Below are 15,625 nucleotides of genomic sequence, written 5' to 3' on the forward strand. Positions count from 1 at the left end.
TAAATACAATATGTACGGTGTATGTCGGAGGAAAACACGGAGCAGGACAGACACTTCGATTCCTACCGGCAGCTTTCAAAATAAAAGCTTTTACAAGTAAGCATGTTGAGACATGAGTGGACGATTCGAAACATTACTTTTATTGCGAAACGCTGCGTAATCTTTATGATTTTGCGGGATTTTGGACCTAATTTTTGACTGTTTTAACCACGGTAATGCTCAGAAATCCGTTATTTTTTTGTTTAGCCATGTTGCAGGCACGACAGTTGAAGGCAGATGCACTGCGTGTTAGCTTTACGCTATATTAGCCTTGGAGTCAGAAAGGCTAACAACCAATGTTAGCTACTTTTGCTACATTGGTGGCATTTAAGACACATTAATGTTAGACCTCTGCGTTAGACGCAAACTTTGGGATTTAGCGTTAACAGCGTATTGTACCCAGGCACGTTAACTCGGTTAACGTTAACTAACGTTAATACTAAAAGTCGTAACGTTAGCTAACTGTTAGATCAAAATTGTGGATATCCCGAAAATGATCTTTCTGTCTTTCCCTTTAAAATAACATGTCTGCTTGGCTGCTGCACTGAGGTGGTTGGCTGCTACAAATTGCACCCCAATAATGACAATACATTCCCATCAAAACATTTGTACATTTTAACTTCTGCTGTTCTGAGTCAGTATACTTTGAGGTGCAGAAATTCAAACCACCACCAGATGTCACCCTTAGGCCTCTTAATGGATGAATGAATACCTCACCTGTTGTCCCTTTATTGTCCCTAGATTCTCAAACAGGGTGTCATCATGTGAACATGTCTTCATTAGTGGCATACGAAGATTCAGAGTCAGAGGATGATTGTCTCGATCAAACGGAGGAGGTAACATCAGCCTCTATCCAAACTGGATCTTGTGAGCAAAACCAAGAAGTCAGGCTGTGTAGTTTTACACCTGACCCTGACAGGTCAGTGTTGGACTATCATGGAAAAAGAAGCAGCTCTTTACTACACCCACATTCACAGCCACAGAGCTGGTTTGACTGGGAAAGCAAATATTGCCGTGACGGGACAGCACAAGAAAAGCATTTAAGAGATGCTGCCGCTCCTCTGTGTTTACCTGCGACTCAGGGGCACATCTCACCACCGCAGACTCTTCCTAACATGCCACAAAGTTCCGCCGATGGGTTGAACCCAGCAAAAAGAAACCACACTGTCCGGCCTGGTGTCAGACCGTACGTCCCTAAAAGACAGAGACTTGCCACTTCAGTAGGGACAGTGGACCTAAAGTACCCAGCAGAGCAAGTCCCAGGGAATGTGACCAGGGAAAGCCAAATTCTTTCAGATGTGTCGGCGAGAGTGAAGCCCTATCTTGCCCACAAGCCCGGCGCTTCGGGGATACCGAGGAGGCTTCTGATTAGCCTGGCAGGCCACCAGGGTCCGGTCAACACGGTGCGATGGTGTCCTGTGCCTCATCTCAGTCATCTGCTGCTGTCCGCCTCCATGGACAAGACTTTCAAGGTAACGAGCCACAGTAAAACTCTCACTGACACGTTGAGACTTAGCCTTGGAACCTGAGAAATCAATAATAGGAGATGTATTGCTTCGGGAGTGATGCTTTCTCAATTCAAAACTGAAATGTAATTCAAAGATTTCAATATCATTGTGATGTATTTGCCATGTGATCAAATTTGGCCTTCTTTTCTGAAGACTGCTCTATATTCTTGGTGATCTGGAACTGTTGTTTTTCCAAATTCGTCTATCAGTGTAGTTTCAGGCAGGTGCCAAGTGCACCGGGGAGGTCTGAGGGGATAATCACTTACCCGACATTCAGTGTAATTGGCACAGAGTCACCAGCGGTGAGATAACATCAACCCCGCTGCCTCGATTTATAAATGTACCACAAACCACCTCCGTTAGAATCATATCTGTCACTGTCAGCTGAATGTGTGTTAGGACCCATGGGGCTTCCTATCGCTCTCTTTCTGATTCCCCCTCTTTTTTCTGTATTTCACCCCTGGAAAACAATCCTTCGTTTCCCTACTGTAAAGGTCAAGTCATGCAGGTGCCTCTGCCGGTGACTAAATATTTGTATCCCCAGTGCAAAAACCACGTACCCCTCCGATATCCTAAGAGGTTTCTGAATATTTAATGATTTTGAATATGCATGATTTCATTTGCATAACCATACAAGTGTGCAGCCACCTCTTCTGGCATCTGGAAAGGTCGGCTTGGAGCAGATGGTGGAGGAGAGAAGGGGAGGAGAAGACTCGGTTGTTTGTAGTCAAGGATTTCTCTTCTTCGTTTTCTGTGACATCAATACATAGAGGAGCAAGTGAAATACTCTTGCTTATCTGTGCACGTGTTTTGTGAGCCTAACTATTGGCAATGCATGCCTGAACTGGAATCAGACGGGATTATGAGGCGATAAGAAAGGAAAGAAATTCTCACGATCATAATCCTCATGATTCATGAAGTTAAAAACATACAGGAATGAATTTACTTAAGAAGATGACATATATAGATGTTTGAAGTGTCATTTAAACACAATAATATATGTCTTAAAGTAAATAGTTTAGCTGATCTTTTTTTTTTTTTTTTTTTATCTCGGCTTTCCCTCTCACTTGATTTACTCACTTTCATTTTAGTGACATCAAGTTTCCAAAAATGGTCCCAATACAATGAAATGGCCACTTAACGGATTTACATCACACATGAATACGATTGGATCCACAAAAGTCTCAGCTTTCCGATGCAATTTTATGAATGTTTATGGAACCCCATTATGCAGAAATATTCAAATACACCATCTTTAGAATATGTGAAAGTATCACATTTATACTGCATGCAAAAAAACTGCATATGTTTCACCTAGAACTGCATTGGATTAGCATTAAGTAGGTAAGTCTGTAAAGGGAGCCACCGTGAGGACGACAGTACGAGTACAATAATGCACCTGGGGTGTCCTGTTATCGATAAGTACAGGCACATATGCGAAATCTTGCGCTCTTCTTATGTGGCGTTGTCACATGTTGTTTGTTACTTGACTTACTGCACAGCTATAGTGATTATGTCTTTCAGCCCTCCTTGTTCTACTCTCTTTGGCTGAAGACAGAGCGAGGACACACTCTATGGAGTCTCAACACTCCTTTCTGTTCCTTCGCTAACACCCTTAAGGCTCCCGCCTCTTCTTCCTCCGTCCTGTCTGTCGGGTCCTCAGAGGGCAGAGTCATACTATCATTATTCCAGCCTGTTGTCACCATGGCTACGGCAGGTGTAGCGCCGCAGTTTTTAGGTTGATAACACAAATACCCAATTTACTTTGAAATACCCAGAGTCAATGTAGGAAGCGGATTATCCCGATGAGTCATCTGCGAGGATCCACTCTGCGTGTCTGTTAAGTGGCCGGTGAAATTAAACGGGATGCAAATCAACAAGCAACTCGTGTCCAGGTCTCGCGTTGTACAGGATTACTGCAGCTGTGTGTGCATTGAATGGTGCCGTTATGGTACGGATCAGTATCGCTGTCATTCATTGGAGACGCGGCTTTACCCCTGATCCGACCAACTGGGGTCTCACCGGTGCTTTATTCTATCTTTCCATATGACTTTTGTTCCTAATGACTTTATTTAATTGTTTTCTGCTTCTGTTTAAATTGGTGCTTTTTAAAAATAATTCTTTAAATACTAATGAATCAAAAGCACCTAATTGCAGCCTATGCGGTTTTAATATCAGGGGGGTACGACCCCTCTGTCAATATGCAAATGAACTAACTTTCCCAAAATAATAATCTTTTTTTCCCCCTCAGATGTCATAAATTGTTATTACTGACAGTAGTAGATTACAACCCCACTCGTATGTTAAATATTATGTAGAGTGAGAGTTAAGCAACGTGACACAACGTGACACATTTGTTAGAAGTCTGTTTATTTGAGTATTTTGAAGCTCTTGTGACGTTAGATGCGATCCTGTTGTTATTTTTTGTGTTTACCTTGAGATGGCAGTGTAGCAGCAGAGAAGTAGCATACACCCTGTTTTAAACTATTCCTAATAGATGCTTCATTTCAATATTTAGCTTCTTACAACTAAAAGTGTGATTCTCTGTCTCTCTATTCTCCCCCTGAAGGCGTCAGGGTGTCAGCATGTCAGCCCCCCCCCCCCCCCCCCCCCCCTTCCCCGTCTGTCTCCTGTGGGAACTGTGGTAGCCTACAGAGCTTCTCAACATGTTTCTTTACTTTCTCATACTGTATGGAGATTTACGCTTTAATAATGAAACACAGGGAGAGGCGGAGCGGGATCTGCAGTGCCCCACAGATCTTCAAAGCTTCTCTGTGGCCGGGGAAGCAAAAAGTACTTCATCATTATTGTCAGATACCTCAGTAGGCGCCAGACCAGACCCCCGGCTGGATTTTAGGCTCGGCTTTAAGGAGAAGCTTTTGTCTTTTTTTTTTTTTTTTTTACATGTCTGACAGAAAATCCTACTTTCAGTAAATCTGATGAAAAGCATGTCACGATGTTGACCAACCTGTTTGCCCAGATTCCTTTGAAACTCAGTGCAAAAACATGACAACAATGACGAAAGACATTGCCAAAATCAACACGAGCGCAATCAGTTGCACCTGACAGAAGGCAGCTGGGTGGGTTTCTCTTCTGCTCGCTGTGTAATCAGAGAAACCTCAAACAATACAAAACCATTAAAGCCAGTGCTCTGAATTAACACTGATTTACAGGCACACTCAAATGTAATTACTTTGATTAATTAATTACAAAGGTTGTCTTGGCTTTTAAATCCAGCAAATAAGCCTGGTTGATAAACTTATGCCAATTTATCCAGTGGCACTTGGATGAGTGATTACATTTTGTTGCGTTACAATATAATTTATTTTGTGGAAGGCTTAGATTAAATCTTTCTCGGCTTCGAACAAGAGACGTTCACCGATCCTCGTTCACACAGGGACGATGTTTTGCTGCTGGAGGACACATCGAATGCATCGTCTGAGAAGTCAGCGCCCTGTGAGGCCCTCTCTCTGTCACACTGCATGTTATTTCATCTGGTCTGGTTTGCAGTGTTAAGGATGCAGGGGGTCAGCGTCAACATTTAAGCCTGTTACCACATCTATAGAATCTACAAAGACCGAGCACAAATTACTGATAACTTTAAACTCATTAAGGCTTTCCTGCCGATTCAAATGGACACATTCTGTCTATGTCATGCAGAAGAGCTACAAAAGCTTGAGCTTGTGCACAGTCGGTAATGAGGACTTTGATGCTGCAGTCTAGGTGTGTTTGTGATGCGATGTGCCCGTCTCCGGCAGGTGTGGGATGGAGCGGAGAGCGGGCGATGCCTGAGGGTTTACACCTGCCATTCGGGAGCTGTGCGTGACGCCCGTTGGACCCCCTGCGGCCGGCAGCTTCTCTCTGGCTCCTTTGACAACATGGCTGTGATCACAGACGTAGAGACGGGTGAGAAGCAACACTTCTATCTGTAGGTCTGACGAACACGATGTCACAGAACGAGCTGCTGTGAAGTCATCCGCAGCTGAACTACACTGAACTAGAATGACTGTGGTGTAGCTTTTCTATGTTTCTAAATAATGAATGAAGTTTCATTCGAACTGTATTACATTTACTTTGTTAGGTTTCAGTTTTAGCTGCATTTGGGTTTAATGTTTCTCTCCAAGTATATTTCTGGCATTGTGGGAAAACAAAACGTCTTGCAAAATATTTTACTTTTTTTTTAATCAAAATTTAAAGCTAGTTTACTCATTTATGTGTAGAGTGATTCTGAATTGCCTTTGGGCCCAAAACTTGTTATAAACTCATTGTTTAAATTCTCTCTCTAGTCGTGAGACATTTCAGTGACATACTTTAAAATCTCTAGAGCGAACGTCACAACATTTTTTACATTTCCTTTGTCTACTTATAACTAAATCCACTTAATAAATTGGCTCATTGTGTTTGTCGGCCCTTTTGCGCGATCATATAAACCATTCAAGGTGACATTTACAGCTGATCCATAATTTGGTTTGCTTTGGAAATGCGCTTCCTTCTGGCCAAGCTTAACATCCTGGCAGAGAGGATAAGAACCGATCGTACAAACAATCTACAATAGGGACGCTGCTTGTTCAGCACCTCACTCATTTCCTTCACCTGAAGCCATTCATCAATTCCTACACAGCTGAAATAAAAAAATGTTGGTAAGAATTCATAGAAAAACTCAGATTGAAGAGTCACAGAGAATGATCTAAACCCTTGCTGCTCCTTCATCAACATTTAGCATGTTGCCGTGTTCATAATATGTAGAAGAAGAATGAGCCAACATACGATACACATTGTTTTGAAGCCCCCGTGGCATCTGCATCTCTAGGGTCAACACATTGCTTCGATGACTTGCTGCCGTTTGCACTTCCCCTCTCAGCATGTCTGTCAATACTGCCAATAAAGCCTACGGATAATAGCTTGGCCAGCCCTATTAAACACACAGGCAGCTCCAGGAAGGGGATCAATAATGGATACATCACCACAGGAGCAGCCACCATGACCTTACACCGGAACGTCACAAACCACAACCATAAACAGCCATAAATAAACCAGTATTTTGGTCTTTTATTTTGGTAGCCAGTGTTGCTTTGCTCAGCACTGTCGGATGTCCTCGTGGGGTCAAACAAAACGGCTTTGAAGTAATGTCAGACAGAGAGCCCGTACACATCAATCCTGCACCAACCTTTCTGTGTGTTATGAGGTTATCTATTTATTTATTTACAGATTTGTATAAGAATTGAATAAACCATATTGTTCTAAGGACAAGAGTCTGCATTAAGCATTCCTATGGCAGCACGAAATAAAGACAATTGTGTTTTGTTGCATATAAATATGGGAGTTAGGAATTCCTGCCCTTGTGCACAACCTCGGCACTGACAGTTTAAAATCATATTCACGCAGTGAAAAGAACGCAGAGGCCAAGCTGCGTAATATGCCTCCATAATCATTGATACACAGACATAACTATGAGGTTCTCATCCCATCTTTCCAGAGGATGACGCACATGACGCACTCACAACAGGGCCACACTAAGGGGCTGGCGTCGTTATGACGGTGATGTTTGAAAAATGAATGAAGCTCCCAACATTGTGTTAACACTCGATCTTACCAAGAGCGATGGGACACTGAGGGAGCTGAGTGTTTACCGCATCCCACTGTGATCAGGATGAATGTGATCTTTACCCTCTTCACAGTAATGCAAAGCCTCTCAACTCCAATAAGGAAGGCAGCTGGGCCTGGTCTGCTCAATTGCGCTCTATTTTCGAGATGTCTGCAGGCACTTTAATCATCAGTGAGAGTCTTATAGGACACCTGACCCCGTATTTTACGGCAGCATACTCTAACCACATGCTGCACCAATTGGTATGCTTAAAGAGAAATGGAATTATAAAGGAGCCTATGCATTCGGAATTTTCCTTGGCCATCTTTACTGTTGGTCCCTGTGTCCAATTTAATTTGTAGAGTCTTATATCCACTCTCAGGGGTCCACAGGCAGGCTGCAGAGGGAGAGGAGGTTATAAAGAGGGAGAACAGGTTTAAGGGCATTATGCAAAAAGGAGGAGGGGAAGAATGAGAGAGAAAGAAATCAAAAGAGGCAGAATGAATTCAGAGACAGAGAAACACAGAGAGCAGGAGTTTGGGAGTGGAATACATTTATTTCATCTGGAGGGCATTAGTGTGAAGTGGCAGGTGTTGTCCAGGGCTTTCATCGTGTCACGGTGGAAGTGTCAGTCTGTGTAGGTGTATGCAGAACTTGAGTCTTCTGTCCAGATGCCTTCAGGCATTGGCAGAAAAGAGATCGTCCTTGTCTTTCCAAAAAAGCAATAATCCACCGAGATAGTGCCAGTACAAGAGAGGGCTTGTGTGTTGCTCTTTCACCTCCTGTTGGTTTTTGCAGGATTGTATTTCGGTGAATGTAGCTAAAGGCTTCAACAATAGTTTAGCTGTAAATTATTGTCTGCATTATTTTAGAAAGAGTTACAAGCTACATGTGGCAGAAGTGCAAGGGCAAAAAAAACCCGTTTCATCCCACTGAAAATACCATGTTTAATAACATAACATACCAGTCTATATCCAAGCCAACCATGCAATCCATGTGACAGTGAAACCTGCTAGGTTGACACAGGTTTTACTTCATTTTTATTCTATAGTGACTGACACATTTATAACTCAATTTAGTGCACAGTTAATAATCTTAAAGACGTTGGTATACTTCATATATATACTGATGATATGATTTAAAAACGTCCAACATCAGGCGGGATCTGTTTCAACTGTCCCCGCCAGAAATAACGTCTTATTCAAATCCAAGTATACAGACGTTGCACTCTGTTATGCCGCGTTATCAATGTGAGAGTGCTTATTGAACACTTGATCATTGAAACTGATTCAAGCCTTAATGGTCAAGGTACATTTCCTATCACGATGCATAACCACCTCCTATATGTAGCTGCAGGTTAGTCGGTGTTTGTCAGTGTTTCAGACTAGTTACGAAAATAACCCGTAAGCCTATTTTAGGACTATTACTTGGACATGACTTGTCAAAACCAAGTAAAGTGTTTCTAACCTTTGCCTGTGTTGCAGGGACAGCACCCTGCTCTGATGGATTCGATAATGAGGCAGAATATCCATTTCATCCCCGCTTCCCTCTGCTCTAAGCAGCTCGTCCCAATCGCCCCAATAGTGTCAGCTCACTGTAGTCATCCAGTGTGTGTGTGTGTGTGTGTGTGTGTGTGTGTGTGTGTGTGTGTCAGCTCCTCAGCATGATCACAGTTCTTTTAGGACTACAAAGTCAACCATCGTGAGTGGAGGGACATATCTCTGCAGACTTCCCTTATCTACCCTCTCAAGCAAGCTAATTAATCTTGCTTAACTAAACAGGACGAGGCCCTATTTATTTTGAGTGTTGATAACTCATTGTCTTGCCAAACTTGAGTTTCAAATTGCGATGACAGATCTCCGTATCGCTATGGGTAAGCCTATTAGGCAGGAAGTGTGGGTTTGACGAAATTGCCTGTTAAAGCTTCGGATCAATGCGATTGAATTTGGGAGCATGCTGGATCGCCATTAAGAGAAAGAAGGTCCGTTTTTACTGCGGTTTATTAGCTGTGACTCGTGCCCCTTCTAAAAAGACTTGGTAGGAACATACTGGAAACGTGTGTGTAATGAAGTGCATTTTGTTGTGGGCTTGGACTCCTTTGGATGGGTTTATGTTGTTTGTTCTATGAATTAATGAGGAGCTGTTGAACCCCGAGGTGTTCTACTTTGCATAGCCTTTGACGGGAGCTACTGGCTCATGGTCTGGCTTGGTTCTTTATGTAGCCCTCTTCATTGTTTTCCCTGGAAAATAATTTTCCGGCGCACAATGACGGGCTTAATTGTATCTAAGCCCCGTCAGTGTTTTTCTTTTGTTTTTAAGACATTTTCAAATAGATCTTTAGATCAAACCACCTCAAGCCAAAACAGAGTTTTATTGTTATGGTTTCTCATCTCTACGTGTCTTTGTATAATTTTTTTGTCTTGAGCAATATTTAATGAAGTAGCTTTTTAGATTCGTATGATGTTCTGCTGTCTGGGAATATCCCAGACACGCTCATGCCAACGTGCTGCAACCCCGCACACACCAGCTGTGCCATCTTTTAGATTTTTGGTCGGTCCGCCATCACCAGAAGGAGTTAGAAGACATACTACAGTTTAGTTGTTGAACTGCTCTGGGGGCATCCAATGATAAAAAATAATTTCATTGTATCATAAGAAACTATCCATGGTCTATGTGAAGATCAAAAACTGATGGATGTAGCCTATAAACAAGCTTCTGACCTGGAGCGATCAGAGAAAACGTCTCATCCATTTATTTAGTTTAACGTCATTCTTTCACAACATTTTAGAAAGTACACTGAGTTGGGAATACAATCTATGGCAACCACTTACAGCAAGATTTGATGTATCTTTTGCCACTGAGATTCTTTAGGAATCACTGTTTATAAGCAAAGGTGACGGCAAAATGTAATTACACACAGGAGTCTAATGGCTGCTGGCACGGAGGATTGGACACAGTGCACTCAATCAATATACCAAACACAAGTCTCAGCAGAATTCGAATTAGTGGAAATGTAGTTGAAATTTATAATGTGTTTAGTTTAGTCTTGACAGCTGAGAAAGACAAAATGTGTAATTGAGCTTTTGATGTCGCTCAAACTGCAACAGGTTGTCTTAATTCATTCGTTTATTAGTCCAAGCATTTAATTCCTTTTGAATGTGTAGAAGAACACACACACACACACACAGGATGTACTTCTCTTTCTTCACAATCACAGTATTTTGAACACATCAAAAAAGCTGAACAACACTTACAAACATATATTGATATATTGGTTCGTTCAGACAGATGTGTGCAGCAGCAGCAGGAGGAGGGATGCTCCTTGGGCAGAGATTAAACAACAATAAGCTTTGCTTTGCTTTTTTGCTTTGGCCGCCCCGGCAACTCAGGGAGATGTCGGGGCCCAGAGAAGACAGAAACCAGCCAGAGGTCAGAGGTGAGCTGGAAACGAGTACCTCGGAGCTGAGTAGGCAACGCGCTCAGGTGCAAGCACTGCATGCTCTCTCATATACACACCATCAGGATGTTGAACCGAAAAGCATCACTGTTTCTTTACAAGATGCATCGTGTGGAAAGCAGTGCTGTTTACACCACATGAAAGGCTCCATGTTCTTACTGCAAATGTCAAAATATCAACGTTGTTTTGTTTCAGAAGACTATGAAAGAAATATCTTTAATTGCAATCGACCTCTGGAAAAGATGACTTCATATCTACAGGATAAAAGATAAATATTTGGTCTTTGAAGACATTTGGGGTCTTTATTTTCTACAATATAAGGGCAATGTGTTGTTGATTTAAGTACCACCCTGCTTCAGAGGATCCTGCTGTAAAATGTTGTGTATCCTATATCATCAATTAAAAGTAACTTAATATATGAGTGCAAGATGTACTTATCATAGGAATCTTAGCTTTTAGCACACATTCTAATATATTTACAGATCCTAGTGTGTAATCCAAGAGTTCGCTGCTGACGAGGTGATTGAGCTTCTTTTCTCTCTCCGTCTCATTTCTTCTTGTCTGTAGGGCAGCAGGTAGTGAAATTGGACAACCAGTTCAAAGTCATGCGCGTGGTCCCGCATCCCAGCAGCCCAGAGGTATTCCTGTGCGGTGGCCACAGTTCAACGGTCAAGGCCTGGGACTCTCGCAGCTGCAAGGTCAACCTTATTACCTCCCCCCACAGTAGATTTATCATTTTTATTGACTCTGGTTCACAGACCGTATAAATCGAAGGCGGGTAGACTTTAAACACATGCTCCTCATCTACAGCTCCCTCCGGCACACCAGTTACACCACACTAGTACAAACAACGCAGTCTTCATTTGACTGTGCACCCATGCTTTATCTCACTAAAAGGATAATAATGCTGTATGCATAGAAGCAACACCGTGAGTTATCGCACTAATTGTTCAAAGCAGATTTGAATTTCATTTGGGACTCATAAGTTGTTCCTGTGAAGCTGCAACCTAGTCTTGCTATTAAGCTTAATGGACTGTTTTATATGATAATCCTATTCACCTCCTTAGAAACTGAGTGCTCTCACAGCTAACTGAATAGTTTCCCTGCAGGGTTTTTAGATGTAATACAGCAGGGATTGCTTCTGCCAGTAGGTGTCAATGTGAGTTACAGAGTGAGTGCCGACCAGTCCTCAGCAAATCGGTTTGCTGAAGCTGTAGCGCCCTGGCATCCTGTCAGTCTTAGTCTTGGGCTGTGTTCTTCTTGCTTTTGGGGTGAAATGATCCCACCAGATAAAACGGCTCACAGGAGCAACATTAAATCATCAGTCTGAAGTCTTTCCAAAAGGTCTACAATGTTATGTTAAAACTCATTGATAAGATCAAGAGTTTAACGTTTGGTTCACGTTACAAAGCAGCAGGAAAGTGACAGGTAGTGGTCAGAGGTTAAATTGTCCGATGTTGAGTGTAGCTACAAGCTGTTCGCTCTGCAGCTCTGAAATTAAACCTAATCCAATAAAGAAAAATAGCTGCTGCCATCACACAGCAGTAAGACCGGTACAGGTGTCTCCAAATAGAGAGAGGGGCTGTGTTCAATGTACGCATGTGGCACGACAGTGGTAACTTCAAGATGTGGTATAAATAACTACTTGAGATTCTTCACACAGTAATGCTTCCCACTGTACCATAGATTGAAGAGGATTCCTCCTCGTCTTCAATAAGAATTTTAAAGGGCTTGGTGCTAATTTGTGTGTTTCCAGGTGGTGAAAGTGTACAAGGCAGGGATCCAGCAGACCCTGGACATCCTGTTTCTGAGAGGTGGTGTGGACTTCATAACGAGCTCTGACTGCGTGAGCAGAGACTCTGCCGACCGCACCCTCATCGCCTGGGACTACCAGACCACAGCCAAGGTCTCCAACCAGATCTACCAGGTAGAGAAATGTGTGTCTGTGAATGAGGGAAAACAAATCTGTATTTCTAGAGTTGAATTAAGGATTTATTGAACAGTACAAGAAGTCCCCGGGGTCTTGTAAATTGTTCATATTATTTAATATGTAGGATGGACAAAATAACAGGAACAGCGTACAATGCCATTTAATACAACACAGACTGTCGCCTCAGAAATCACCATAGTAGACGAATTGCATGATATGATAAAGCTTCAATGAACAGAATCTGAACATAACGCTTTTTCCAAATAATGATCTAGTTGACATGCGGCTGATTCCCCCCCCCCCCCCCCCCCACTCAATTTGGCCTCCAGGAGCGATACACGTGCCCCAGCCTGGCTCTCCACCCACTGGAGGAGTCTTTTGTTGCCCAGACTAATGGGGACTACATGGCAGTGTTCTCCTCCCAGCAGCCCTATAGAATGAACAAGAGGCGGCGATACGAGGGACACAAGGTCAGTAACGACTGTGGCCTCAGGATGGGGGGGGGGGGGGGCTGTTGGCGCAGGCCTGATCAATACAGAATGTACACTCACACAAACAACTTCAGCAACATCCCACAAAACTGTAGAAAGGCAGTAGAACAAGCTTATACACGCACAGATGCAACGTACAAAACATAGAGCTGACATGTACCGTAGATCCATAACCTGTTTCCTCTGCAACACCCTCCCCAAAAGCAAACGCACTAAGTACAGAACAATATTTCCACTGAGGAAGGCAAACAGTGCAGATTATTGCTGGCAAATATAACTGAAAGCACGATGAGCTGCTACAGTGGTGTGTGGTTTGTTGATTCAAGAACAATGGAGAGGAAACAAAGTGGTGTCTCACATTCTAGGTCCTGTTTTTTCTCTGGTGGCCCTGAGGTGCAAAACACAACATTTCAAATCAACAAAACAGAAAATTCAACATTCCAGAAACACAAAGACATTTAATTTCTGAACCTTTTTCATGTTTTCTTACTACTTTAAAGCAAATACTTCTAGTATAACTGTTAGCAGCCAGTGTGTCTCCTTTAATGTGATTGTAAATACGCCAGATGAAGATTCAAAGTTATCTGTTGCTCTAAACATTTATCCTGTCGATACTGATCCTGAAGAAATTCATCCTAATTCATTTCTAGGGTAAGAGAAAAGGGACAAAATACGAGGCCTCAGCATTGTGAGTTAGACAAACTAAGTGGTTATCTTATCTAGAGTTACATTCTCTGTTTTACATATGTACACTACACACCACACGGGGGCATGTGAGTGTTAAATATATAATATAGACTGATATAGTATTATAGGTCGCATGGTCATTGTCATTTTATGTCATAATGCTAGTTTCATCTGCAGCCACCTGTATTATTATACTACTGGTGATCATTAAACACAGTAAAGGAGATTGCATTTGTTTCTATACAAAGATGCTCAACAGTGTGGCATACTATTATAGATTATTTCAATTTCACTTTATGTTGTTTTTTTATTGATTTGTGATATAGTATACTTCCTGGAAAGTCAATTGAGAAACAGTTTTAAAGATTAAATAACCACAACCAGAGATGTTAAAAACATGCATGCTATTTCAACATTTAGGCTGCCCGAGTCTGGATCACAATCCAGTTGTTAAGCAGACTAATGCATTGTAATGGACACATATATTGACACAGTATACTCTCGTTCTAGGTTGAGGGATACGCGGTGCAGTGTGAGTTTTCTCTGGATGGAACTATCCTGGCCTCAGGGAGCTCCACCGGCTCCGCTCACTTCTACGATTACCACAATGCTCGTATTCTGCACACTCTCCACGCCCACAGCCAGCCCTGCCTGTGCGTTTCTCAGCATCCCATCCTGCCCGCGACTGCGGCCACCTGCGACTGGGCCGGTGAGATCAAGGTCTGGCACTGAGGACTGTGAATGAACACGTAAATATGGACTGAAAAAGACCAAGAGAAGATTATATGGAAGTAGAACCTTGTGTGCACATCCATCTGAAAGACTTAATCTCCCATAATCTCTGTGCATAAGATGATAAGAACTGGGCAAAACAAACCTCTCTATGGTGTAAATGTTTTTGTAAGCATGTTCTTCTGATTTGTCTAATGGTTTTAACATCCTGACAGGGAAAGATACACTGCGTGAGATAAACAGAAGTATGATTACAGTTCAAAGAGTGAACTATTGTGAAGTGGTAGGCGGTAGCAGTCTAGGTGCGCACACACACACACACACACACACACACACACACACACACACACACACACACAAATAACTTTAATGAGTTTTATGATCAACTTTCACTCTAAAAACAGCATGGGACTTCAACATCATGCTCTTGAAGTGTTTGTCAAAACAAAAATAAAAAATCTCTTTTCTAATCAGTAGTGTTTTTCATTCAGCATTCTGCATACACATCACTTCACTCTGTGCCTTTTTGTTCTCACTGCTCTGATAATGACATTTTATTTTCACACTGACAGCTTAGAAAATGACAGAGAGAGACGACCACAACACTACAGAAAATACGCATCTGTCAAAACATTGCCAGATTCTTCCAAAATCCTGCCAGTCAACAACAGAGCAGTGAAGTGCAGACAGATGCTTATGATCTTTACTCTAGCAAAACAGTCCTTAAAATACACTTGGCACAGGGAAATTCTAATGGCTCAGTACTTTTTCCAGCCCCTGCGGTTGTTTATACTGTAGTCAGTAATAGTTCAACAGTGTTGTCTTAAAGGACCACTAAGTAATTTGTGAAGCCAAATGCTAATTTGAATGTTTTTAATGCTGTTTGTAGTGATTCTTATGTGTTTTTTGACTGGCTAGCACTTCCAATGTGGAAGATCATTAACGTTAAAACAAATTAAAGAGGCTAATAAAATAATAAGGCTTCAAAACACCAAAGAATAAAGTAAAGGACCAGCATAGGCTGAAAACCATGGTGAACATTGATTGGAGGGCCTTTTCAGGACAGACATCTTTCAAGACGGTGCTGCCTCTTTGATATTTAACAGGTAAGTAACCAAACTTTTAACTTAACCACGTTAATCTTCACGTTAACCATCATAGCTAATAGATGTCTGATTAATCTATTAACTGTCACAT

The 15,625-nt window shown here is 42.2% G+C and overlaps 1 protein-coding gene across 4 annotated transcripts; it reads left to right on the forward strand.

Annotated features, from left to right (window-relative positions):
• The first annotated feature begins 83 nt into the window (after positions 1-83).
• Positions 84-14,898, forward strand: wdr25 (WD repeat domain 25). Of its 4 annotated transcripts, XM_076108179.1 has the most exons (7): positions 84-212; positions 781-1,511; positions 5,306-5,453; positions 11,156-11,286; positions 12,345-12,515; positions 12,848-12,988; positions 14,207-14,898. In XM_076108179.1, the coding sequence occupies exons 2-7, from the start codon at positions 810-812 to the stop codon at positions 14,426-14,428; spliced, it is 1,515 nt and encodes a 504-aa protein (XP_075964294.1). In that variant the 5' UTR covers positions 84-212; positions 781-809; the 3' UTR covers positions 14,429-14,898. The 4 variants fall into 4 exon arrangements, with proteins under 4 accessions (XP_075964294.1, XP_075964293.1, XP_075964295.1 ...); XM_076108178.1 differs by having other exon boundaries at positions 93-1,511; XM_076108180.1 differs by lacking the exon at positions 12,848-12,988 and having other exon boundaries at positions 93-1,511.
• The last annotated feature ends 727 nt before the right edge of the window (positions 14,899-15,625 follow it).

The sequence above is a fragment of the Anarhichas minor genome, unplaced genomic scaffold (assembly GCF_050575085.1).
Source record: "Anarhichas minor isolate MPS153535 unplaced genomic scaffold, ASM5057508v1 ptg000040l, whole genome shotgun sequence".
Lineage (NCBI taxonomy): Eukaryota > Metazoa > Chordata > Actinopteri > Perciformes > Anarhichadidae > Anarhichas > Anarhichas minor.